Source organism: Bos taurus, chromosome 16 (assembly GCF_002263795.3).
Source record: "Bos taurus isolate L1 Dominette 01449 registration number 42190680 breed Hereford chromosome 16, ARS-UCD2.0, whole genome shotgun sequence".
In the NCBI taxonomy this organism is placed as follows: Eukaryota; Metazoa; Chordata; class Mammalia; order Artiodactyla; family Bovidae; genus Bos; species Bos taurus.
Window position 1 is genome coordinate 64982910 of NC_037343.1, and position 27213 is coordinate 65010122.

The 27213-nt window shown below is 43.0% G+C and overlaps 1 protein-coding gene across 1 annotated transcript in view; it reads right to left on the bottom strand.

Annotated features, from left to right (window-relative positions):
• Positions 1-27213, bottom strand: part of COLGALT2 (collagen beta(1-O)galactosyltransferase 2) — a 118615-nt gene that overhangs the window by 10503 nt on the left and 80899 nt on the right. Inside the window, exons 5-8 of the mRNA NM_001191302.2 lie at positions 24794-24998; positions 18084-18203; positions 8481-8557; positions 4936-5042 (exon numbers count right to left, since the gene is read on the bottom strand). Coding sequence (NP_001178231.1) covers positions 4936-5042; positions 8481-8557; positions 18084-18203; positions 24794-24998 — 509 coding nt within the window. The remainder of the gene's footprint in view (positions 1-4935; positions 5043-8480; positions 8558-18083; positions 18204-24793; positions 24999-27213) is intronic.

Genomic DNA, 27213 nt, shown 5'->3' on the forward strand with positions numbered 1-27213 from the left:
TTATTAACAGACGAAAATTCCACGATCATCTAAACAGACATAAAACTTGACAAAAATCCTACTGTATATGAATTAACTATTTATATTCCCCCAAGTTCACATGTTGATAGGGAGGTGGAGCCGTAGATCCTAAGGTAGAACTTTCGTAAATGAGATTAGTGCCCTTATAAGAAAGCAAGAGCTTGCTTTCTCCCCTCTCCTTGCTCTCTGCCATAGGAGAGTACAGCAAGAGGACAGAGATCATGCTGAGTTGCTAAGTTGGGTCTGACTCTGTGACCCCGTGGACTGTAGCCTACCAGGCTCCTCACTCCATGGGATTTCCCAGACAAGAATACTGGAGTGGGTTGCCATTTCCTTCTCCAGGGGATCCTCCTGACCCAGGGATGGAACCTGCAGCTCCTGCATTGGCAGGCGATTCTTTTACCACTGGGCCACCAGGGAAGCCCACAGGAAGAGGATCGCCATCTACAAAGCAGGATGAGCTCTCTCACCATAATCTAGCCATGCTGGCACCCTTCCCTGGAACTTCCCGGCCTCTGGAACTTTGACAAATGTTTATTTGAGCCACTTGGTCTGTGGTCATTTATTATAGCAGCAAACAAACTAAGACACCATCACCCTTTCAAGATAGAAACACTCAACCCAATCAAGACCATCTGTGAAAACTCCAGAGCCAATTATCCTATTTAATGGTGAAGGACTAAATGTTTCTCCTTAATAACAGGAACAAGCCAAGCCTATCCACTCTTATCATTTCTTTTTTTTGTAACTTTTGTTCTTCATTATGAAAATTTTTAAATGTCCATCTTAACAAAGATAAAAGTAAGTTCTTAATGAAGTTTTATAAAGTAGATTACAGTAAATTATTTTAAGGAAAACAGTTACCACCCAAAGACAATGAGCATAATTTGATACACAAGCCTGCAATCTTGTTTTCAAAATGTACACTAATGTGTTCCTATTTTTTTTAATACATCAGTGTCTCTTTTCCTGTCTCATATACACGGTTATTGTTACCATCTTTCTAAATTCCATATATATGCGTTAGTATACTGTATTGGTGTTTTTCTTTCTGGCTTACTTCACTCTGTATAATAGGCTCCAGTTTCATCCACCTCATTAGAACTGATTCAAACGTATTCTTTTTAATGGCTGAGTAATATTCCATTGTGTATATGTACCACAGTTTTCTTATCCATTCATCTGCTGATGGACATCTAGGTTGCTTCCATGTCCTGGCTATTATAAACAGTGCTGCGATGAACATTGGGGTACACGTGTCTCTTTCAATTCTGGTTTCATCAGTGTGTATGCCCAGCAGTGGAATTGCTGGGTCATAAGGCAGCTCTATTTCCAGTTTTTTAAGGAATCTCCACACTGTTCTCCATAGTGGCTGTACTAGTTTGCATTCCCACCAACAGTGTAAGAGAGTTCCCTTTTCTCCACACCCTCTCCAGCATTTATTGCTTGTAGACTTGTGGATCGCAGCCATTCTGACTGGTGTGAAATGGTACCTCATAGTGGTTTTGATTTGCATTTCTCTGATAATGAGTGATGTTGAGCATCTTTTCATGTGTTTGTTAGCCATCTGTATGTCTTCTTTGGAGAAATGTCTATTTAGTTCTTTGGCCCATTTTTTGATTGGGTCATTTATTTTTCTGGAGTTGAGCTGTAGGAGTTGCTTGTATATTTTTTTGTTTGTCAGTTGCTTCATTTGCTATTATTTTCTCCCATTCTGAAGTCTGTCTTTTCACGTTGCTTATAGTTTCCTTTGTTGTGCAGAAGCTTTTAAGTTTAATTAGATCCCATTTGTTTATTTTTGCTTTTATTTCCAATATTCTGGGAGGTGGGTCATAGAGGATCCTGCTGTGATGTATGTCGGAGACTGTTTTGCCTATTTTCTCCTCTAGGAGTTTTATAGTTTCTGTCTTACGTTTAGATCTTTAATCCATTTTGAGTTTATTTTTGTGTATGGTGTTAGAAAGTGTTCTAGTTTCATTTTTTACAAGTGGTTGACCAGTTTTCCCAGCACCACTTGTTAAAGAGATTGTCTTTAATCCATTGTATATTCTTGCCTCCTTTGTCCACTCTTATCATTTCTATCCAACATTGTACTTGAGGATTTAGCCAAGGATTACCCCCATGACTTTTTGTTCCTCATCCTTATTCAACAACATCTTGGTGCTCATGGGAGTTTCCTCAGCCTCTGGCTGGCTCAAAAACTGTTGGATTGCACCTCCCAGGACTGCAAACCTTGTAATTTAGCCAACCTTGAAACCAAAGCAAGAACCCAGAGACAGTGACAGATACGTTAATCATTTATTGGATAGGGGGATCTTACAAGTCTAAAGCCAAAGATCCCGGAGCATGTCACTCTCTTGTGTACAACAGACAAGAGGCCAGACACAGCAGCAGTCTTCACTACTTGGGTGAGAAGGAGGCTACCATTTATAGGGGGCATTAACATCACATTGGCTCATCAGTTACCAAGGAAACCAGTGACTGTGGCAGGGGCAAGCACGTAGGCAGTTACTGATTAAGCCCTATAATTAAGAGGGTTATGTGAGTGAAGCAAGGACTGGTCAAGTAGGAGCTGTACAGAGAACAAGAGAGGAGTCATCTTGAATGGCCTGATCATACTTACACACAAACACATTATTAGAACTAATACGTGAGTTCAGCAAGGTTGTAGGAACAAGATCAGTATACAAAAATCAACTATTTCTATGCACTTAGCAATCTGCAATATAAAAATGAAATGAAGTAAACAATTCCACTTATCATAATACCAAAAAGAGTAAAATACTTGAGAATAAATTTAACAATATTAATGCAAGATGTGCAAGCAAAAATTATAAAATATCAATCCAAGAATTAAAGATATAAATAAATGGAAAGATATTCATGATCATGAATCAGAAGACTTCATATTACAGAGAAGTACTTCTCTCAACTGACCTGCAGAGTCAATGCAATTTCTATCAAAATCCAAACTTTTTTGTGGAAAATGGTATGCTAATACTAAAATTTATACAGAAATCCAAGAGACCTAGAATGGCCTAAACATTCTTGAAAAAGAATAACTAAGTTGAAGAGACTTCCTTACACATAAGAAGCTACTGTGGGAAATAAGGATTGGCACACGCATCAATGGAACAGAACTGAGAATCCAGCAATAAACCTTTCTATTTAATTAATTTTTTACAAGGTTGCTAAGACAATTCAGTAAAGGAAAGAATAATCTTTTAGCAAATGGTGCAGAGACAAATAGATAACTTTGTACAAAAGAATGAATTGGAAACAAAGAATGAATTGGACCCTTACCTCACATTATATAAAAACTAACTCAAAATAAATCAAAGATCTAATAATGTGTAAGAGATACATATAAAACATAAAACTATGACACTCTTAGAAGAAAAGACAGAACCAAGTCTTTATGGCTTTGGATTTGGTAACGGATTCTTAGATATGACACCAAAATCACAATCAACAACAAAAATATAAACTGGACGTCATCAAATTAATGTCTGTGTTTCAATGGACACCATCATGAGAGTGAAAAGACAGCTCATAAAATGGGAAAAAATATTTGCAATTTATACATCTGATAAGAGACCTGTATGCAGAGCACATAAAGAACTCTCACAGCTCGGCTACTTTTCCTTCGTCCATGTGGTCTATGAAGGAGATTGGGGTTATTAGAGGTATTTGAGACTGTGGTTCCCAAATTCTAGTACATCCAAGAATAGGGTTGCCAGATTTAGCAAGTAAAACACAAAAATATCCAGTCAAATTTATATTTTAGATAAACAGTCATTTTTTAGTACAAGACCCATGCAATGTTTGGGACAAATTGAACTAGGTGTCCTCTATTCTACGTGGCAACCTTACCCAGGAATCACTTTGAGGTTTCTTAAGTGCCGATTCCCAGCCCAGCCCTACACAGATCATCATTTAGCGGCTCTGGGACTTAGGAAGCTGCCCTCTTAACCAGCCCCTGGGGACGGTGACATGGGTGTCCAGGCCACACTTTGAGAAACACTGACGAGATTCTCTAAAAGAGTCATAAAAACTTCCACAAGAGCTTCTAGCCATACTCCTTAGAGTCATTCATATTCCAAATTTATATATAACATGGAATAGGAGGTTTTGCAAATATCCCTAGTGGCTCAGACAGTAATGTGGGAGAGCAGGGTTCACTCTCTGGGCACGGAAGATCCTCTGGAAAAGGGAATGGCTACCCACTCCAGTATTCTTGCCTGGAGAATTCCATGGACAGAGGAGCCTGGGGGGCTACAGTCCATGGGATTACAAAAAGTAAGACACGACTGCTAACATACTCCTTGAAATAATAGAATGTTAAAGGGCAAAGCAAAACAAAATAACAACATCAATAACAAAAACTCTTGAAGGACTCCAACCAGATACTGTATGTAAGTTTCCTGCCATGTTCCTGGAAAAAGTAATCAGCCCACGCAGACTGTGGCAAGCACCTTGTGCAACAGGACACACAGACTGTTAGGCATTTTTTCCACTTATTTTCTTCAGGTCAAGTCACACAAGGTAAGATGCTTTGCTCTAAATCAGGTTCTGAATGCAACTCTGAACGCATTCCTTCCAAGGCACTACAGGGCTGGCAACCACCATGACCATTGCAAGAACCCCCAGAGACAATGGAAAATCACACCCAGGGCAAGCATAGTGAAGACCAGAGAGCACAGGATGATGAGTGGATTTCTTCTCTGCTCAGTGAAATTAACATATATAAACTTCTATGAGTCATAAAGTTTTCCCAAAATAGGCTGCACTGTGAAAGCATGTCTATCTCGCAATGACTGCAGATTCCGCCCACTGGGACTAAACCTCAGTTGGAGAGGGAGCATATCCACTCCAGCCACAGCGGCAAGGCTTTGAGGAGAAAACTCAACTCACTTTCCATCCACAGCCTCCACAATCTTGACCTCAATCTCCTGTTCATACAGGGTGCGTAACATCCGGTCTCGCCTGTCCTTTCTGCGCTTGAGGTTTATCATGAAAATCTAATACAAGAAGAAAAAAGGAAAAGAAATACAGATTACTCAGTTTTTATTTTAGGCTGTTGAAAAGCAAAGGAAGTATAAGGAACAAAGCTTTAGTTAGAATAAGGAGTGGAAAGGTTAGGGGAAGTGGTGAAGATTTATTTGTATTTCATATCGGGTCAAAAAGCTATTCTTCAGGAGGCCAAAGGTGAATTAAACCCAAAACATATGAGACCAAGGGGAAGGAAGAAGTTTGGCAAGTGGCTGGATTTATCAAGACCTAAGTCTGCTAAGTGTTTCGTTGGTCCAATTCCTACACCTCAGTTTCCTCATCTGTAAAATGGAAGTCATACTGGTCCTATCACCTGGGAACAAAGTATTAGCTATTCTTATAATTTACATCCTCTGTAGAAAAGTTTAAAGTCATTCCAAGAGTAAGAAAAATCTAGTCTTAACAAATTCCTCTTATTACTATGAGTTCCAAATCGAATTATTAAGGTCTTAATTTTCATAGCTTCTTTACCAGACCTCTTCAACTCTCTTTGAGTTTTTCTGAAACAAGTAAAGAAAAAAGGACTCTGCTCTTGGGATTAGTCCTTTAGGGAGAGTCATTAATTTCCATATTACATGGATCTGACGGAAGTCTTATAAGAAGACATGTACTGATCCATGAAGTCCCCAAAGTGTGCATTCAGATTGTCCCCCATGAGGGCTGGGTCTTCCTGCAGCTCCTCACAGTAGCCTTGAAATTCCTGATGACTGCACCGAACACACACCAATCATGAGTGCTACTGGGAGTTACACAGATAAGGAGGCTGCTCTGATTATTCCCAGATTTAAGGAGCCACAGAAGAACCCAAAGCCTCATGAAAGTTGTTACAGGTAATGAAGTACTTTAATAAGGTCCTTTTCTGCAAGCAGTAATAAACTCACTTTGTACATTAAACTAGTCCTGAGAGAGAGGGAGACTTCAGTTGCCAGCGAGAAATACTGAATAGCATGGGAAAGGAGAAGCCTGCAGGAAAAAGTTGGACAATACTGGCTTCATCCTAAAGACCCATCTAGATGACTTTGAGGAAGACATCTAATGTTATGGGGTCCAGTTCCCTTGTTTGTAAAAAGAGGGAGTAGAGTAATCTTATCCTTCAAGGCCAATACAGATTAAATTGTCTATAATATGTGGTTTGTGATAAAGTTTGCATTATGTCTAGAATAAAGAAGAAGTCATGTCATATAAGCAGGCTGGAGTTTTGACTTTACTGAGGGTTAAGCCATGGTTCACACAATCATTCTGAATGGAGTATCAAAATGTTATACATTTTACCAGATCAAAAGCTGAATTAAGTAAAATTTCAACTCTTCAATATTTTATAAAAATATTCTCACTTCCATCCACTTATACAGCTCAAGGAAAAGAATGGATGGGGGAGCAAGACGTCTTCTTTGAAAAAATCATCCATCTGAATCAGAACAAAGTGGATTAGGTATATCATGATTTTATTACCTCCACTGTTTAACTGTGCAATTCTTTAAAAAAAAATTTCTGTGGTAACTGTATTTGCCCTGTTACTTGGGATTTTATAACAACGAGTTGTGTTCATTTATATGTCGTTTTCTTCCTGTTTAGAATCCTACTGTGATGGGAACACGTTCCATCTCCTGATTTTAAGGCTATGGGAAGGAATGGGCATTTCCTCATGTGTACACATGGAGCTACCTGAGGTCACGCCAGGAGAGCAAAACGAAACCAAAAACTAACAGAAATACAACAAAAAGTCCCCTCAGACCCAAGACCTCTAGTCTGGGAAGACTTCGGTAAATAATAATCCCATCCGGGGTCCTGCCAGGACAAGTGCAGTAAAAACTGCAGCTCTGAAGGGAAAACACAGATGGCTTGCTCATATTAGTGAATAGTAAACAGACAAAAAGCCACCCAGCCAAATGCAGCCCAGACACCCCAACAAGGTCACAGAGTACAGGGAAGGTTGAAAAAGCCCTGAAATCCTCTTTTCTACTATCCTATCTCTGTTCCAGGGAGATGACTGCCAGGGCTCAGGAGAGCAGAGTTCCCATGTCTGTATCTCCATAGAGTTGGCCTTTTTCAGAAGGCTTCTAAAAGTGACCCAGTCTTTGCAAATGGAAGACCAGAGCTAGAAGATCCTGCTTTTGTCTCATGGTATTTGCTCTGATTTGATCCTTATTGGAATGTGTTTATAAAGGGAAAAATGAATATACATAAAGACCGTTGGGTTCTTTTACCTGGAGACATGAGAGTTAGTGAAAGCTGCAGAAAAGGAGAGCTGTAAGTAATATGTGGAAGCCAGTTCAGTATCTGGGGTGGGCCAATATTTCTGAAGCCCTGATTGTTTATAAAACTATCTACACTTTAATTCTTCTCTACTTTAGTCTAATTCATCTCTATTACACTTAAAACCATCTAATCTCATCTTGCCCTCTGCAGAAATAGCATGATAGTTTCTAACTCCTTTCCAATTAATATTCATGAAATACTCCTTTTCATTTCTGAAATCTGCCAACAAATAAATTCCATAGACTAACCCCCAACTTCCAGTTCCAGCAGGAATTTAAGATGGCTGTACTTTGGAGACCCATATGACATAATACAGGGAGATAAACAAGGCATTTTCTTTCAGTGAATCAGTGGCAAGGAGCATAGAGCACAAAGTTTGGCTTATAACATATCGCAGATTCATGGAAAAGTTCCATCGTAGTTTGTGGATTCCCAAGGCACTGTCCCAGCCTCCAGATCATCAAGTTCCTGAACATGGATCAGCAATTATGTGACATGAGGGACCCATGAAGGATTCAGTGATTTTGGGGTCACAATTCTGGTTCTGCTGAGCATATCACTAAGACAGGCATCTTGTTACATTTCTGCTCAATCGTTATACAATTATAGTGTAATAATAAATATAGCCCTTGGAGCATTATTATGAAGTTCTTGCCTGCTACAAAAACAAATTTTAGAATGGGTTTCTTTTTTCTCTTTTCCTTTGTCCTCTAAACCCTGCCCTCCAATTTTTCCCATGGAAGAAGAGCAAAGAGAAAATAAAGCAAAGAATGTTCCAGAATGGTTTCCACTTATTCAGAATAAAGTTAAAGTCCTCTAATACCTAAAACATATATCTTCTTTACCCTACCCTTGAATCTTGATAAAACATGGCAATATCTGCTCTTAGAAAATATGACTTTCATGCCTAATTAGTAACATCTTTCTGACTCAATGATCAATTCACTTTCCCATAATGTTCCTTTTTAAAGATAAGTGAATAACGCACAACAAAAACTGAGAACTTTTTCCAAGTTTCTTTTCGGCAGCCAAGCTGCTCTGGCTGACTCAGACATGTGCCCAGGCTTGTTGTTCTGATATAAACATATAAACACGACGTGCACATGTGCACACATACAGGTGCACACAGACACAGACACCTTGCCTACCTCATCAAATCCCATCTTGTCTGGATATTTAGGGACAACTGAGACAAACTGGGAAGGTTCCATTGGAGGACCGTCAACTGGAAGACACAAGAAACATGCAGAGTGCTTTGTTAGTGAGAGTTGCAGAGAACAGCATCCCATTCGCAGCCTGACCTCTGGAAACACAACCTGCATGGTCAGGGTAGGGAATAACTTCTCAGTAGTTTTCCAGAGTTAAGTGGCTACACAAGAACCCCAGTGGTCACTGTGCTGGTTTTGAGAGCACTTGTTTTTATGCAGATTGCAACATGTGCTCCATTTCCCTTAAGACCTATTTTTAAGAATATATGAAGGATAGTTTTAAAGATTTTTATTGGGGTGTAGCCGATTAACAACGTTGTAATAGTTTCAGGTGGACAGCAAAGAGACTCAGCCATACATGTACATGTATCCATTCTTCCCCCAAATCCCCTCCCATACAGCCTGCCATATAACATTGAGCAGAGTACCATGTGCCATACGATAGGTCCATGTTGGTTATCCATTTTAAATAGAGCAGTGCGTACATGTCCATTCCAAACTTGGAAGGACATTCAGGGTAATGTTTAAGGGTGAAGGCTCTTGGAGTCAGATGATCTGGGTCTAAACTTTGGTCTGTGAAGGCCTGGAGCAGATAGGTGACCTCTCTAAGTTTCTTTCTTTCTTTGCATGTAAAATCAGGATAATAAAAGTGCATATCTTGGAGTGTTAGAAAATTTAAATGAGACCTACATGCAAAGCACTAACCACAGTAAATCAACACAGTAAATGCTCAGTAACTCCCAGTTACTACTCATAGTGGCCCATGATGAAAGAACTCAGAAATAGGCTAGACTTTTTCTAATGAATGCTTTTTTTTCTATACATTTAAAATTGTAAAACTCTGGGACTACTTTTTTTTTCTTCCATCCAGGCAAGTTTAGCTATAGGTACTCAAAAGATCCTTTATTTTAACATGAACAGGCTCCTCTGTCTATGGAATTCTCCAGACAAGAATATTAGAGTGGGTTGCCATTTCCTTCTCCAGGGGATCTCCCAGACCCAGAGATGGAACTCATGTCTCCTGTATTGCAGACGGATTCTTTATCATCTGAGCCACCAGGGAAGCCCCTAATACACACCTCCAAGGGTCAGGCCACATCCCAGAACTTGGTACAGGGCTTACAATGAAGTTTTCAGATGGGACGAGTGTCACATCTCAAGTGATAAAAGTTTTCTTTATTTCATATTTCCAAAAAGCTTTATTTAGAAAAGCTTATATATATGTTTTAAAGGTTAGAAATAATATTGATTAAAGAGCCCAAATAAAGTCAAAGTACTCACTTGGTTTTCCTTGAAGACGTAATACAAGGAAAATGCTACATGAGAGCAGGTAAACGGGTTATTGTTGACGGCCACTGCTACTGTCTATCAATATCCATTCCCCTCTATTTCAGGTATATGAAAGGGGCTTTTTCACCTTGAAGTTAGTCATGGCCATATGAGTTGCTGCTATTCAGATCTACAAACTCTCCTCCCATGCTCCCTACTCAGCCCCACCACAATGATCTTAGTAGCCAATGTTGATATGGAGAAGGCAAAAATTTGAAGCAGCCTAGAATGGGGTTGCACAGAGTCAGATACGACTGAAGTGACTTAGCAGCAGCAGCAGCAGCAGAATGAGGTGCCGGAGAAGGCAATGGCAACCCACTTCAGTGTTCTTGCCTGGAGAACCCCAGAGACAGGGAAGCCTGGTGGGCTGCCATCTCTGGGGTCGCACAGAGTCGGACACGACTGAAGCGACTTAGCAGCAGCAACAGCAGAATGAGGTGCCAACACGTGGAAATGAGATTTCAGCATTCTCTATGAGATATCCCAGCATAACTTCAGCTGTCCTGATTGAGATGCTGTCCAAAGAATATTTTTTGTTTCACTCACCCTTTATTGGGATATTAAAGAGAAACCATGATATCCAGTTTCTCTTATGATCAAGTCATGTGAAACTGTAGAAACTAGTGAAACAGATTTCCTAAGCCAAACACAGGAGATGATATTATTTCAAACCTGACCCTCACCATCACATTTCTATGAGTAAACAGTGAGTGTGTTTCTGTTTCCATTAAGCAGCCCAGAATATTTTGGTTCTTCCTGTTCCACCCAACTCTGTTAATTGCTTTTAAAATCAACAAATGTTGATTGCAGGGTCACCATGTACAGGGTTAGGTTTTACAAGCAAAAAATCTTAACATACCAACTCCTTCCCGTTCATGCTGTTTGAGGAGCTGTCTAGTCCTCCCTCCCTGGGCCTTAGACTTGAGAGGAGGGTAAATTTTGGTCTCCCTGTTGGTCTCTGTTGGTCTCCATTTGGGTGCCTGGCTTTAACGTTTCAGCTGAAGAGTCTGCTTTTAGCCACTTTGCTTCCATCAAACATGGGTAGTCATTGTGTGCACAGGACAAGTATCCCCCCAAAAGCCACAAGTGGCTGGTCCTGAAAGCCACCATTGAACAGAAATATGAGACACAGGTCTGGGTTTTGTAGCTGAAGGTAGAGTTAAGCCACAGGGACGAACAGGAGATGATATTAATTAGACCTAAAAGGTGACTATGTGGGGAGAAGGGATGCCTCTTTGCTGTCATCAGACATCCCAGCTTCTGTTCTGGGTCATTTCTGACTCCATTAACCGCAGTTGATTCAGTCCCTCATTGAATCCCTCCCTATACACGTCCTCAGTGTACTGCCACCAGGTGGGATGTGCCTCATTGGTGCCTGAATTGTTTCCAGATCTAGGAATAACAATAATAGCTATTGGTATAGCGATCTTATTACCCACTGCACTCTGGGCTACACTCTTGATATATATATTCACATTTATTTAATCTTCACAACATGTCCCACAGGCCAGGTCCCTATTTTTACAGATAGGCAAACAAAGGCTTAAATAACATGCCTAAGGTCACAGAGCTGATAGAGCTGGTATTTGACCCTAGTCAGACCTAGGTCCTGCACATGAACCCTTAACTCCCACTCTACCCTGCCCCCAAAGCTAGACCTTGATAGCCACTGGCCTCAAGTTGGCCTTGGGCAATGGGGCTGAGCTCGCAGAAGCTCAGTTGTTAAGACCTTGCTCCTGGGTGACCACCACGTGTTGCTCTTTCTGTCATCTATACTGGAACAAACTCCACCCAAAGAACAGAGCACCAGCCCAGTCATGCCCAGAAAAACATTTGCAAGATTGTGCTAGGACCAAATCCTAACACTTCTTCATAGTTTCTCCTGGACTTCTTCCATGGCTGCAGCCACCCCCCTTGCTCAGGTCCTCACTCACATGTCTGGGCTGTTTTAACACCTTTCAAATGGCAACCCACTCCAGTAGTCTTGCCTGGAAAATCCCATGGATGGAGGAGCCTGGTAGGCTGCAGTCCATGGGGTCGCGAAGAGTCGGACATGACTGAGCGACTTCACTTTCACTTTCCACTTTCATGCATTGGAGAAGGAAATGGCAACCCACTCCAGTGTTCTTGCCTGGGGAATCCCAGAGATGGGGGAGTCTGGTGGGCTGCCGTCTCTGGGGTCGCACAGAGTCGGACACGACTGAAGCGACTTAACAGCAACAGCAACAGCAAACACTTGTATGCTCTTTGTCTTGCTCGTTACAACTCATTATGCACACTGTGGCCACAACAATCTTCTTCCTTAGGCACTTCTCTGTTCTTGACCACACAGTCACGCTTGGCATTTAGGTGCTTTACAATTTGTAAAGTGATTTGTTAAGGATTTCCCTGTAGCTCAAACAGTATAGAATCTGCCTGTGATGCAGGAGACCAGGGTTTGATCCCTGGGTCGGGAAGATCTTCTGGGGAAGGGAATGGCAATCCACTTCAGTATTCTTGCCTGGAGAATTCCATGGACAGGGAAGCCTGGTGGGCTACAGTCCATGGGGTCGCAAAGAGTTGGACACGACTGAAGCAACTAACACACACAAGTGATTTCCTAGTCACCAGGTCATTTTATCTTCACTTTTACTGGGGGCAGAGTGTGCTGTTTGGGGCTTCCCGTTGGCTAGTGGTAAAGAACCTGCCTGTCAATGCAGGAGATGTAAGAGACTCAGGTTTGATCCCAGGGTTGGGAAGATCCTCTGGAGGAGGGCATGGCAACCTACTCCAGTATTCTTGCCTGGAGAATCCCAAGGACAGAGGAGCCTGGTGGGTTTCAGTCCATAGGGTCGCAAAGGGTCAGACACAACTGAGCAACTGAGCATCCATGCTTGTACTCTTTGTCTTGATAGATGTAAAAACTGAGATCAGGACTCCCAGACAGAATCTTGCCCGAGTTCAAATAGTGAGTGACTGGCAGAGCTGGAACTCAGTTTTTAGATCTTTTAACTTCAGATGCAATATTTTAAACAATCTTTACATGACGTTCTGTTGCCTCAAAATGTCATTACTGAGAAGAGGCACCTAAGCTAGCCCATTGCCTCATGCTGATTTGTCCAACCAATCTTCTCATGCCTCACAACCTGTTTTCTACTATCCCCTTGACAAGATTGAGCCTCTGGTCATACGTCCCGCAATTTTCTATCCAACTCCCACTGTACTAAATGAGCAAGTACATGACGGTGATGGTCAGTGCCTTTAGAAGTGTTAACTGTTGTTTTTACACACTGTCTCCACCCAATCCAAACTCTTCTACTCTGATCTCTAGAAACTCCAGTCTGAAATTCATAAACTCCCTGATATCTTAAGTCCCTTCACTTTTTCTGAATGTCTCTTTGCCTTTTTGTTTTGACCAAGACTTGGCTTTCCTTTGAGGTCACTGCCTCCCTTTCAGCTGTTAGTGTGAAAGCTGATTTTCCTCATGTCCTCCAACTCACTCCAACTGATTTCTCTTTTATTCTTCAAAAAGCCCAGCTTCTCTGAAGCCTGTTGCAGGGCTCTGTACCTCCTATTCATGCTCCCTCAGCCACCGGCTCCCAGTCTCACTACCCCGCCACCACTCTTAGAAACAGCATCCACATGGTGATCCAACAACCAACAATCCAGCACCAGCGATCATTCTTCCAGTGGCCCACCACATTGTCTGCATCCATCACACCCTTTTTGTTGTCACTCCCATCAGTACCCAACCTAGATTTCACGGTCTACAGCTCTAACCATCCCTTGGAAGGACCCTTCATTCTCTTCCACTGATCTTGCTTGGTAAAACTCCAATCCTGGTTAAACCCAACTGTTCTCTTCCCACCAAGAACACTGAAGAGAGAAATTCACACTGTTGTGTTGACTGAGTGACTTCAAAATTACAACCACAGATGTCAAATTGGCACTCGATACTGCCAAATGATGCAATTATGCTGCCACAGTAAACTTACTTTCCCACTCTCTGAGAGGTCTATTTTATGCCTTGTCCTCTCTCCTGAAATCCTCAACACTCTCTTGAGCTGATGACTGGATCACATATGTAACGGAGAAAATGTTTAAAGCCCGGTTAGACCCATCTTTCCCTTCCACATCAAGCCCAGCTGCCTCTGTGCCTACATACCCTGCCTTCCCTTCGCTACAGTATCCCTGTTCTATCTAGAACTTGTTTTCTCAAGGGCCTTAAATATCTTCTTTTCTACATCATTAAATTCTCACTATGTTTTGGACTTTTCTCATTAGTATTCTCATTCTCATTAACAAACAAGTTAAAATCTGATCCTAAAAAATAAAAAAAAAACTTAAAAGACAAAACACAATGAAACAAAACAGCCTCTTCCCTTGATTTTTCACTCTTTTACAGACACTACCCTATTTCTCTATCTCCCATGCCAACAAGAGTCCACTTTCTCATCTCCCCATGGCTCTCTCTTCAGCCCACTCCAATGACTTTTGTCCTCATTGCATTGAAGTAGTTCTTATCAAGGTCATCACAGATCTCTATCTGAGAGAACCAGTGATCAGTTCCCTATCCTCATTTTACTTGACTTCTCAAAAACAGCTGGTTCCTTCTTGAAACACTGGCTGTGTGTCTCCCCCCCGCCCCCGGGATCTGTCCTCCACCCTGTCCTCTTCCTCCTCTATGCTCTCCAGCCAAGCAAGTTCACACTGTTCCATGGCTTCCAATGTCTTTTTAATGCTGATGACTCTCAAGTGTCTGTTTCCAACTGGAGTCTCTTTCCTGAAGTCTAGACTCACATATTCAAGTGTCTCCTAATCTCTCCATTCAGATGTCTAATATATATCTTAAGCTTACATGGCCACAACTTCCCTTCCAAGTCTTTCCCCATAAAGCCTCTCCAATTTCACTGAACGGTACACTAGGCCAGACTCCCGGAGTTGTCTTTGATTCCTTTCTTTCCTTCATGGGCTGCATCCAGCTCTCTGTAAGTCCTGTTGGCTCTACCCTCAAAATATATCCCAAATCCACCTGCTTGTCATCACCTCCCGGCTACAGTTTGCATTCCAACCACCATTATTTCTCACCAGGAGAGATGTACTGGTCCCTTTACATGCCAGTATCCACACCACAGCATGAATGATTTATCTAAATACATAAACCACATCATGTCACTCTCCCTCCCCCATCCACATGGAATCCTATTACTCTTAGAATAAAAACCTGAATCCCTTACTGTGGCCACAGGCTGTGCATGGTCTAGAGAGGGTCGAGGACAGATTCCAGGAACCAGAGCAAGGGGATGGTTTGGGGATGATTCAAGAGCATTATATTGATTGTGCACTTTATTTCTATTACTATTATGTCAGCCCCACTGCAGATCATCGGGCATTAGATACTGGAGGCTGGCAACTCCTGCTGTGGAGGAAAAGAAGAGAGGGCTCTGGCCAGCCTCTCTGAGCTGACATCTACTTGGAGTCAAGACTGACAGTCATGCAATGGGGCTGATAAGGGAAGGCACATTACCAAGCATTGAATGGAGTCTTAGTAACAGGAACACTCTCAGTCTTATGAGGTTGATGTCTGTTCTTTTATGTGCTCCTCTCAACCCTGCAAAGTCAGTGTTCTTATCCTTACTCCACAGATAAAGGAACTAAAGCTTTGAGAGGTTGTTCTCTCTGCCTACATGACACAGCCTGAGTTCAAGTCTGTGAATCTAACTTCATGTTCAGAGCACTTTGCGACACAGGTTTTATTCATTTGCTCATTGTTTCATTGTCTGGTCATGCATTCAGCAAATATTTGTCCGTTACCGATTATATATCAAGGACTGTGCTAGGTGTTTGAGATAGAAGGCAATAAGACACTGCCCTTGGCCTCTGGGTCTAGAGCATAGAGAAGAGGCAGGCACACTGAAATTAAAGAAATTCACAAAAGAAATTCCTGAGGGCTGGTTCTAGAAATACTGTGCTAGTGAACCAACTGATGATTCAAATCTCATTCCCTCTACGAATACTGGTTCCCTGCCCTCAACACACACATTATCTCTATTATTCTCTGTACTTATAGAAAATAGTAGTGAGCTCTTCTTTCTTTCTGCAAACTCAGGGATATTGAGACTAGGAAAGACCAAATGGCTTGCAAATGATCATGTGCATCAGCAGCAAAGGCTGTACTGTGGGGGTGCTTTGCTCCCCATTCCAAGTATAGTCTATGGTCATGCTTTGCTCATTACCACCAATATGACCTGCTATACTGGGCTGACTGATGTTTTGCAAACACAGTCCTGTGTGAATACAGTAGGAGACCTTGCTATTTAAAGGGATCTTCTGATGAGTCTTTATTATTATTATTGTCCTTCTTACCTTCTGGTCCTAACTATGTTTCTTAAAAGAAACATTTCTGTTCTTCTTTGTGTCCTTGATTTTTAATTACTTCTCAAACACTTTAAATTCTGAGCCAGCCTTTTCTGAAACCATCCTTTTTATGGAAATTAGCTGAAAAAACTCATTGGACTCTTTTTCAGTCCTTATCTTACTTGAACTTCCTTCTATATCTCATGTTCCTGTTTTCTTAAAATTCTATGATATCACATTATCTTGTTGATGAATCCCCACTTAACATCTTTAGACTTGATAGAACTTAAGTGTCAGACTCATCGCTCCATCTATTCACTGGGCAGTTCGTTCATTTATTCAACAAAGATTTGCTGGGTGCCTCCTAGGCAGCAGGGGATGGGTTATGTCTTGAGACTAACATGAAACAATGAATTTATTGCCTGGGGGTGAGCAGCAGGAAACAGATATTCACAGGCCACTCAAGGTTTTAAAATGAACTCATGATTTTTCTTTGTAAATGTCTTCTTAAATCTACATGTGTTTAACATTCCTACAGTCATTCCAGACACTCAAGTCAGAACTTAGAAGTTTCCCTCAGTCCCTCTTCTGCTCATCCACAAACCTTTGGCTAAGTCTTTTCAAGTCTATGTCATAAGGTTCATCTCTACTCTCACTGCTCCTGCCCTAGCTCAGATCCTCACCACCTTCTGCCTAGTTTACCATGTAATATCCAAAATGATCTCTTCACCTCTGACCCGAGACCAGCATCCAGTGCCCTAGGCTGCAGCCATACTTCTCTTACCAAGAGAGTGACCTTTCTAAATCCAGATTTTAACCTGACGTTTCACTGCTAAAATCTCTTTAAAAGCTCCCTTCCCTTCAGGAAAAGTCCAGAGGTCTTTCTAACTGAGCTCCTGCCCACCTTCCAGCCCTGCTTTCCACTGTGCCTCCCCAGTCACACCCACTGCCCACATACCCACCTCCTACACGCTAGTGATGAATAACAGAGTTTCCCAGCTACGGAGTGAAGATTCAATTATGCAAATGTTCCCTCCTCTGCATAGCCATTTCCAAGATTCTCCCCTAGGCAGAGTATATTTGTTACTTTCTCTTTTAAACACCACTGCACATTATACATAATAATTAGTGTAGCCCCTGATTATCAAGCATTTACCAGTTCTGACATCATGCCAGACCCAGAGGCAATATGATACAGTGTTTAAGAACCTGAGTTTTGGAGATAGCAATATGGGCTCAAATCCCAATCTGTCATTTATTTAGCAGAATGATCTAGAGTAAGATACTTATGTGCTTTGCACCCCAATTTCTTCATCTTTAATAGGATAATAAAACCCCTTTCATTGAGTATTATAAGGATTAATGAGACAAAGTACAAAAAATGTTTAGCATGATATCTGCTACATCATAAGCTATTATTAAGTTGAAGTTGTAATTACTGTTTTTGTTAATATACTTTTTATATATATCATGGGGAATTGGCACCCAAATCCTAGATGTTTTACCTTCATTTCACAACTAAGAAGGTTAGATTACTTGCCTAAAGTCATATACTTAGAAAGCAGCAAAATAAGAGTTTAAATCCATACAACAAAACACCATTGTAGCCATTATAACGTGGTATGAAATGGATTTACTGTGTCCCCAGATCTCCACCTGGATGGGAAGCTCCCAGGGGGCAAAGCTCCCTGGGGGCAAAGACACATTTCCATATTTGTATTTCACATAAGGAGAAGTTTGAAATGAATGGACAAACGAACAGCTATGTTTCAGCCAAGGCAGACTATGAGAGTTCAGTCCTGGGAGAGCAGAGAAGTGGCTGATAGGGACACGGGGGCAACAGAACACGAGCCGCTACCACCAGCCTGGGTCACTCACTCATCGCTTCTGTCTGCACATGGATGAGGTTCTCGACGTCCTCCTCCAGGGTCTGATGGGGCTTCAGGGGGATGGGCAGGTAGCCGTAGTGCTCTCGGTTGCAGAGGTACATCTGGATGCCTGCGGACACAAGAGAGGGACAAAAACGGCCAATCAGAAAACACTCGTCTGGGGCTTCCCTGGTGGCTCAGGGGAAAAGAATCCACCTGCCAGTGCAGGAGACACAGGTTTGATCCCTGGGTGGGGAAGATCCTACATGCCATGGAACAACCAAGTCTGTGCACCACAATTACTGAGCCCATGCTCTAGAGCCTGGGTGCCGCAACTACTGAAGCCCGCATGCCCTAGAGCCTATGCTCTGCAATGAGAGAAGCCACCACAAGAACAAGCCTGCACACTGCAAAGAAGAGCAGACCCCACTCGCCACGATTACAGAAAAGCCCGAGCAGCAGTGAAGATCCAGCACAGCCAAAAATAAACAAATAAACAAAATTCAAAAAAAGAAAGTACACTTCTTCATTTTACGATGACCACTAACGAAAAAGAGACCAGACTGTTTGGCACTGAAATTGAACAAGTAGTTGTTTCAGGCAGGGTATGTAGACCTCAAAAATGCTCCTTTATTAAGAAAGTATAACACAGTATTGGAGGCAAAATAAAAAACCTGGGCCACTCTTCAGCTCAGAGGAAATTGATATTTTCTCTCTGAAGAGAAAGCATCCTCGTGGCCTGGAAGGAACACTAAAGGCACAAAGGGATCAAAAAGGAGGCAAGGAATTCCTGTTCCAGAGAACAGAATGGAACACTATAATCCACCTACAGGAAATAAAGAGAAGACGAGGAATAAAAGCCACATTTGATATGAAAGCAAACAGGAAAATCCCGTAAGGCTGACAGATTATTAAAGCTAACTCTAGGCATATGCAGAACAAAAAATAAAAAACAAAGGAAACTTAAAATTTTCCATGAGTCTCCATGGCTTGATTTCTTCTCTTAGCCCACATGGACTTGGAGTTGACCAACTGACATGAAACTTCTATAAAAGAGTCAGAAAGGGACAAAAGGAAGCCTGCATTTCAAGACCTGGTAAGAAGCTGTAGTATGACAATACCAGAGTCATGGCACAGCCCTCTCGTTTTCAACACCCGTCTTCGCTGCCCCAGCTGGCTAACTCCAAGGGTTACACAGAATCTTGGTTCAACCAGGGAGCTGGGGATATTGGAATCAAAAGGGCCTCAGAGAGATCCAGCAGCTGGCAGTCCTGACAAATGAAAAGATTGCTTAAGTAAATAGACGAACCTGCCAAGCTCTGGTGCATGTGTCCAAGCTTCCGATTTGTTAATTTCTATAATCACCTATGCTTTCCAGACAGAGAATTACCTGCATAGAGACTTCTCTGTTTTGTGCCGATGACATTTCCTCCAGTCAGCTACATCACCTGTCGAACCAGGTGAGGCCGTCTCGTAGCATTAGCAGGGAAGAACAAAAAAAGAAAAGAGTCTTTCTCCTCCCCGTGACTGAACCTGGTTCCCATCAAGGCTGGACAAGTAAGCACTGTCACTTCTCTTGCCTTCACCAGGAGAACTCACTAGTGCTACTGTTTGCTGACATAAATGCTTCTGAGGAACTTCAAACTCAAATGGACCCATGTGCAAAGTGGTGATGAATTCAGGAAACAGAGGGAAATGATTTAATGTTTAGGTTGCCTCTCGACCCTAATTAGGGAAATAATTTTACCATTCAACTTTCCAAAGCTTTGGTTATAAAGGAGAGATGGGACCTAGCCAAGCTATCCATCAAGTGTGAGGAGACAAGAAAGGCAGTTTCAGACACGCAAGGTCATAGATATTTACTTGCCATCACACTTTCTCAGACAGTAGCTGGATGATGTGGAAGAAGGAGAAGAAAGGGGAGTAGAGGGAGGAAGGAGGAGGAGGATTATAAAAAAAAAAATAAAGAAGATGACAACGCAGGACATAGTGAACAGAAGAGTCAATAAGAGAAGAGGAGATGGTCGCAGGTCCACGACTGTGGCTCCTCTCAGACTGGAGGACACCAGGGAGCTCCAGGAGAATCCTCACACACACACACACAAAGAACATCTGCTGAAATCTGACTGCTCTGAGAGGAGATCTAGACGATTAGGGATTCGTTTGGGGTTGTATTAGCAATAATAATCGGAGAAGGCAATGGCACCCCACTCCAGTACTCTTGCCTGGAAAATCCCATGGACGGAGGAGCCTGGTGGGCTGTAGTCCATGGGGTCGCTAAGAGTCAGACACGACTGAGCGACTTCACTTTCACTTTTCACTTTCATGCATTGGAGAAGGAAATGGCAACCCACTCCAGTGTTCTTGCCTGGAGAATCCCAGGGACAGAGGAGCCTGGTGGGCTGCCATCTATGGGGTCGCACAGAGTCGGACACGACTGGAGTGACTTAGCAGCAACAGCAGCGATAATAAAACTAAGCAAATAAAAAAGGCAATTGTTAAGTCATATATGGAAGGAAAACTACCCACAGTCTATAAATGGAATTTGGTTTCCATGATTATAAGAACAAAAACACTGATCATCGCTCTATCAGTACCACATAACTATCAAGAGAACGGGGTCGGACTTCCCTGATGGTCCAGTGGTTGAGAGTCCACCTGGCAATGTGGGGGACATGAGTTCAATCCATAATCCAGGAATATCCCACATGCCATGGGGCAACTAATCCCATGTGCCATAACTACTGAGCCCGCACCCTAGAGCCCAAGCTCCAAAGAGAAGCCACGGCGATGAGAAGTCTGCACACAGCGACTAGAGAGTAGTCCTCAGCTCGCCGCAACTAGAGCAAGCCCATGTGCAACAACGAAGACCCAGCACAGCCAAAAATAAAGTAAGCAGTAGTAATAAAAAGAGGACGTGTGATGGGAAGAATGTTTTTGCATGGAGGGGGCAGCGGGAGGGGACAGAACTAACTCCTCTTCAGTAGTAGTCAGTTTGCATGCATACCCAGTCATGTCTGGCTCTTTGCGACCCCATGGACTGGAGCCTGCCAGGCTCCTCTGTCCATGGAATTTTCTAGGCAAGAATACTGGAGTGAGTTTCCGTTTCCTGCTCCAGGGGATCTTCCTGACCCATGGATTGAACGCATGTCTCCTGTGTCTCCTGCATTAGCAGGCAGTTTTTTTTTTTTTACCACTGTGTCACCTGGGAAGCCCAGTAGAGGCAATAGGTACGGCCTAAAGCAAAACCAGAAATTCGAGAAGTAGCATTAAGGGAGCTCCCTGGTGGTCCAGTGGTTAGGACACTGGGGTCTCATCTCACTGCTGAGGGCCTGGGTTCAATCCTTGGTCAGGGCAACAAAGATTCCACAAGCCACGCGGCACAGCCCCGAACCCCAGAAACTTCATTATAAGCATGCTATTTAGAAACCTGGATGTGACTCTTAAGAGTGAAAAATGCTGGGTCTTCTGAAAGGGGGAAATGGCACAGGATGGTGACTGCTAATGTTATAATAAACCAAGAGGGACTATTTGAACTTGATGTGACTATGTGACTGGATAGTTGGATAAGAATATAAAAATTTGAAAAGGAAATGTGCTGATAATTGCATAAAATCTATAAAAGAATCTGGTATTCTCAGTGAAAGCTAATTCTGGGGCAAACAACTTTCTTTCTAAAAACGAATGGTGAAGGATACTATATATTGAAGGCCTGTACTTCTCTTAGGAAGGTGGAAAACATTTTCTTGCTCTCATATAGTACGTTAACATTGCAAGATTGATCTACCTACCTTTATCCTTGGTGATGGAAACTCAGAGTCTGAGAACCTGTGCCCTGCCCAAGGTCACCACATAAGTCATTAGTGCTAAACCTCTGTCCCTAAAAAGCCAATGCCAAGTATCTCTCCACCTGCCCAGGGTCTGGAAGCCGAGTCTCAGAACCAGTGGTCACTCTGGACTGCCACCCCTGCACACAGGATGCCCTTTTGGTCACTACCCGTGATGTGCAGGAGCAGCTCTGCCTGCCCGTCACCCGCATCTCTTGCCTCTCTGACTCACAGCAGACATACGGTGGATGATTGGCTGGCGCCAAAGATGGTTAGTGTGGCCACAAGACACAGCCCAGCTCACTGGCCACAGCGGGAGGTGAACTCCTGACCCTGGCTTCATAGGATCCACAGAGCCTTGCCCATGACCCCTGTGCTCTCTTCTTGGGCTGGATGAGCAACCACAGCCCAGCACCCTTGGATTGCTCCTCTCATTCATCACCCACGTGTGGCAATGTCTGGAGTCGAAGGTGAAAGATTAAGGTTCAAGGTTTGTGGTTAGATGGTCCTGCCTGGGACATGTGGACCTTCTCTTTCCTTCTGGGTATTTACAAAATGATACTCCAATGGATGATCCACAGCTGGGGAGCTTCATAAGAGTGAGAACAAAAGAATATAAATCATCTTTCATCTTATTCTTTCAAGAGAGAAGGGAAGTGTTTTGCTTTGAAATTAAGAAGGAAAGAGCTTAGAAACACTCCATGGGCTGTGCAGGACTTGAGGCTCATTTAAGTCTCATCTAAAAATACTCCAAGCTAAGTAAAAGTGCTACCTTAGAACCACATGACTATCAGGAAAGCTCTGTCATTCTCCCAAATGACAGCCATTCTTTCTTGTCTTGACTCCTGCCCTGTTCACAGTTTATGCCACTAATCTGAGCCTCAGCTTTCACTGCTTCATAACTATTACTTATGTTTCCACGTGTAAAGATCTTACCTCCCTAGCTGTCACAGAGCCTAACACAATGCTGGGTACAGCAGGAAAGCCTAGAGCACTGATCCTCTCCCCTTGCTTCCCTGCCTCGCCTCTCCCCACCTGAATCACCCAACGGCTCTGCACCTCTGCATCTGCTTTCAATGTCCTGGGCAGGCCCGCGGGAATCTGACCAATAAAGCATGGAATCCAAGGGAACAGCCCAAGCAAGCGGCATAGCTGAAAAACTCCTATCCAGCCTGTGTCATTCTTCCAGCTCCAAATCCAAATCTTGGTTTAAAAGATATATCATAATAATTTAGTGCCTGGGTCACAATAATGCCTCGTGCAATGTTTATCAAGGAGGCCTTTGTTAGGCACGGATCATTATTGTAATTGTTAACAGCTCACTTTCTTGAAACATCCTTATTTCGAGCTCTTAAGCCAAGGCAATGGCACAAGCTGAAGGATTGGGAAGGCCTTGAGTTTGCTTCCATCCTGGAGAAATCAGAGCCAATTGCAGACCATGTGGAAAGAAGCAGTTACCATTAACCTTGACACAAGGATTTGCACAAAACCCTCCAATCTACATGAGGATAAGGACCTTGCTTTTGCCCTGACACAGTCCTAAAAAGTGTCTATACCTGGCCAGAGAGTCTAAATGGCTCTAGCAGGCAAGGGGAAAAAAGCCAGCATTCCACATTTCCACCAAATATTCTCATTTCTACCAAATTTACAACTGATGAGTGGACACCTATGGCGTCTAGGATGGCCTGATGTGAGCTGTAACTTGAATCTATATTAATATTCTCACCTGCCAGCAACCTGCCTCAGTCACCTGCGGTCTGTAGATGATCCCATCCACCTTGACTGTATGGCCACATGAATTTATACACCATTCTTCTGGTTTCTAAACTCACAGTTGCAAGTGGTTAAGTGACACATTTCTGGCTCATTGATAATGGGAGCTGCCCTCTGTCAGGAAGATCTGAATGATCCTCAGAAAGCTTTGCTTTCGGGATATCATGTATCTTTGTGCTGACCTGCTTTAGTGAACTATATCCTCTCTGATTGCTTGTGCAAGTGACACAGGGTAATAACTTATTTTCCTACTGACTTGTCTTCCTCAAAAGTCTACAAGGGTTTATGAAACAGTTAAGTCTGGCTTTGTTTTTCCTTCCATGAGGACTGTGGCAGAGACAGCTAGCTGCCTCCCAAAATCTGTCTTCTCCTTCTTATAGAGAGAGAACTGGGGCTCTAGATTGCACAGAATAAAGACAATATTCTGAGCCTCCCTTACAGCTAGGAGTTGTCTTATGACTAAATCTGGCTACTGGGCTATGCAAGGTAGTGATGTGTTCAACTCCTAGATGGTACCCTCTAAGGACAGGAGAGTGCCCTCCCCTCTCTGGTTTTCACCTGATGACTGAAATATTACATCCATAATGATGAGGCATCTCGGATCATATTATTAAGGGGTTAATACTTCACAGAGAGTGGAGAAACAATAGAGAAGGAGCCTGGGTCTCTGAAAACTTTGTGGAACACAGTCACTGTACTAGCTCACTTATTTGAAAAGAAATAAACCACCATTTTTGAAGTCTGGGCCTTTCCAGTGTGGTTCTGGACCTCTGTCACAGTTTTCTAATTAATAAAAGGACTTCTTTAATGAGCAGAGAATGCAATAGCACCATCAAGAGCCAATCACTTGCCTCTGGCCATGGTCACCACATTTTTTTAAAAAGAGAGACTGGATTCTTGGGTAGGGGCCAGCTCTGGCTTCTGGTCATTGGTGCTCATAGAGACAGCAACCCAGAGGGTGCTGGTATGGTTACTGCAGATAACTGAGTGCCTCTAACACTACCTCAGTAGGAAGCCCATCTCCTTACTTAGAGTGTTTTATTATAAAATGCACAAAACAAAGGAGCTGGTCATTTGCAGCATCTCCACGGTGGCAATACAACATGCATACAAACAGTACCTGCTTGCCTGCTGGAGAAGGCAAAGACGATGATGTCATCAAAGGTCCAGGTGTAGTCCTGGTGCGGGGGATAGAACATCAGCTTGTCAGAGGCTTCCTTCCTGAGGTCAATTAGGAATGTGGAGTGAACCATGGGGACCGGAAAGCAGCCCAACCTCTTCCATTCTCTAATCTGAAGATAGTCCGGGGTTCGTTTATAGAAGCCCTGGAAAGAGCAGATGGGTGGGTTATTTTCTCTTCCATTCTCTAATCTGAAGATAGTCCAGGGTTCGTTTATAGAAGCCCTGGAAAGAGCAGATGGGTGGGTTATTTTCTCTGATCTGAGGGCTTCCCCTTTCCCAACCTTCCACTAGATGGACTCCTAATGAACACCAGTGCCAATCCTGGAGCAAAGCCACCTTCTCTCTTTCTTGGCCTAAGAATTTCCAACTGAGCTTAAGAAATGCTGCTTACATTTTTAAAAAAAATCCTAAAAGGGTCTTGTTATCAGAAACAGTTTTGGTTTCAGCACATCTCTTCATTTAACAGATTCACATAACAGCTTTCACATATGACGTCACTGAATATGTATATGACGTCATTGAATATATGTATACGAAGTGTGAGCAGTCAGAGGTGGTTGAGCAGAGCAGTGGAAAGCAGATGTTCTGGGATTTGGCTGCCTGAGTTCAAGTCCTGCCTCAGCTGCTTACTGCATGAAGGTGTTGGTCAGGCCACTCAGCCTTATTGTGTCTATTTCCTCATTGTGAAATAGGAATGATGGCACTATCTACTCCATGGGGTTCTCTGTCAAGTAAGGAAAAACCTGAAAAATGCTTAGAATAGTGCCCAGCACCAAGAAAGCATCGATAAATAATGGCTGTTATTAAAATTACATTACATTGGCTGATTTTTAAAATTTTTAATTCGAATATAATTGCTTTACAATGTTGTGCTGGTTTCTGTTGTACAACAACATGAATCAGCTAGATGTTGTGTGTTAGTCACTCAGTAGTGTCCAACTCTTTGTGACACCATGGACTGTAGCTGGCCAAGGTCCTTAGTCCATGGGGTTTTCCAGACAAGAATACTGGAGTGGGTTGCCATTTCCTTCTCCAGGGTGAATCAGCTATATGTATACATATATCGCCTCCCTCTTGAGCCTCCCTCCCATCCCCCAGGCCACCCCTCCGGGTCATCACAGAGCACAGAGCTGAGCTCCCTGTGTTATACAGCAGCTTCCCACTAGCCATCTGTTTTACACATGGTAGCGTATATATGTGGAGAAGGCAATGGCACCCCACTCCAGTCCTCTTGCCTGGAAAATCCCATGGACGGAGGAGCCTGGGAGGCTGCAGTCCACGGGATCCCTAAGAATCTGACACGACTGAGCGACTTCACTTTCACTTTTCACTTTCATGCATTGGAGAAGGAAATGGCAACCCACTCCAGTGTTCTTGCCTGGAGAATCCCAGGGACGGGGGAGCCTGGTGGGCTGCCGTCTATGCGGTCTCACAGAGTCGGACGACTGAAGTGACTTAGCAGCAGCAGCAGCAGCGTATATGTATCAATGCTACTCTCCCAATTTGCACCCCCATTCCTTCCCACCATGTCCACAAGTCTGTTCTTGACATCTGTGTCTCTGTTTCAGCCTTGCAAATAGGTTCGTCAGGAGAATTTTTCCAGATCCCATATATATGCAATACTGAGTGTTAATATATGGTATTTGTTTTCCTCTTTCTGACTTATTGTTTAGTTGCGAAGTCATGTCCAACTCTTTTGCAACCCTATGGACTGCAGCCCACCAGGCTCCTTTGTCCATGAGATCTCCCAGGCAAGAATACTGGAACGAGTCACCATTCCCTTCTCCAGGGGATCTTCCCAACCCAGGGAGCAAACCAGTGTCTCCTGCACTGCAGGTAGATTCTTTACAGCTGAGCCACCAGGGAAGCCCTCCTTTCTGACTTACTTCACTCTGTATTTTTAACTGAACGTGCAGTACTTAAACATATTAATGGGGCCTTCTTCCAATGCAATTATTCATTCACTATTCTGGTGGACCTGCCACTGCTACATGTTTTAGGGGGGATTCCTCTTTGAAAGTTCCGTCTGGGCAAGTACACAGGACAACCAATGCCCTTACTCTGTGGTTCTGAACACACTGGTTTGGAGTAACCCAGCTTGCTTTCCCTCCAAGCTCAACTGTTCATTCAACAAACATCTCCTGAATGCCTACTGCAATCCAAGCTGTGTGAGATGCTGGAGACACAGCAGTAAATTGACAGTCCCAGCTTTAGCCCACATGGGTGCAGAATCCACTGGAGCTTTATACTCCAGTGGCACCAAGTCTGTAACTTGACTATTGCCAAAGCTCAAATCCATTCCAGAGAGGATGAAGATGTGTCTCAAAATATACTTTAAAGCATGTGGAAACTTGGAAA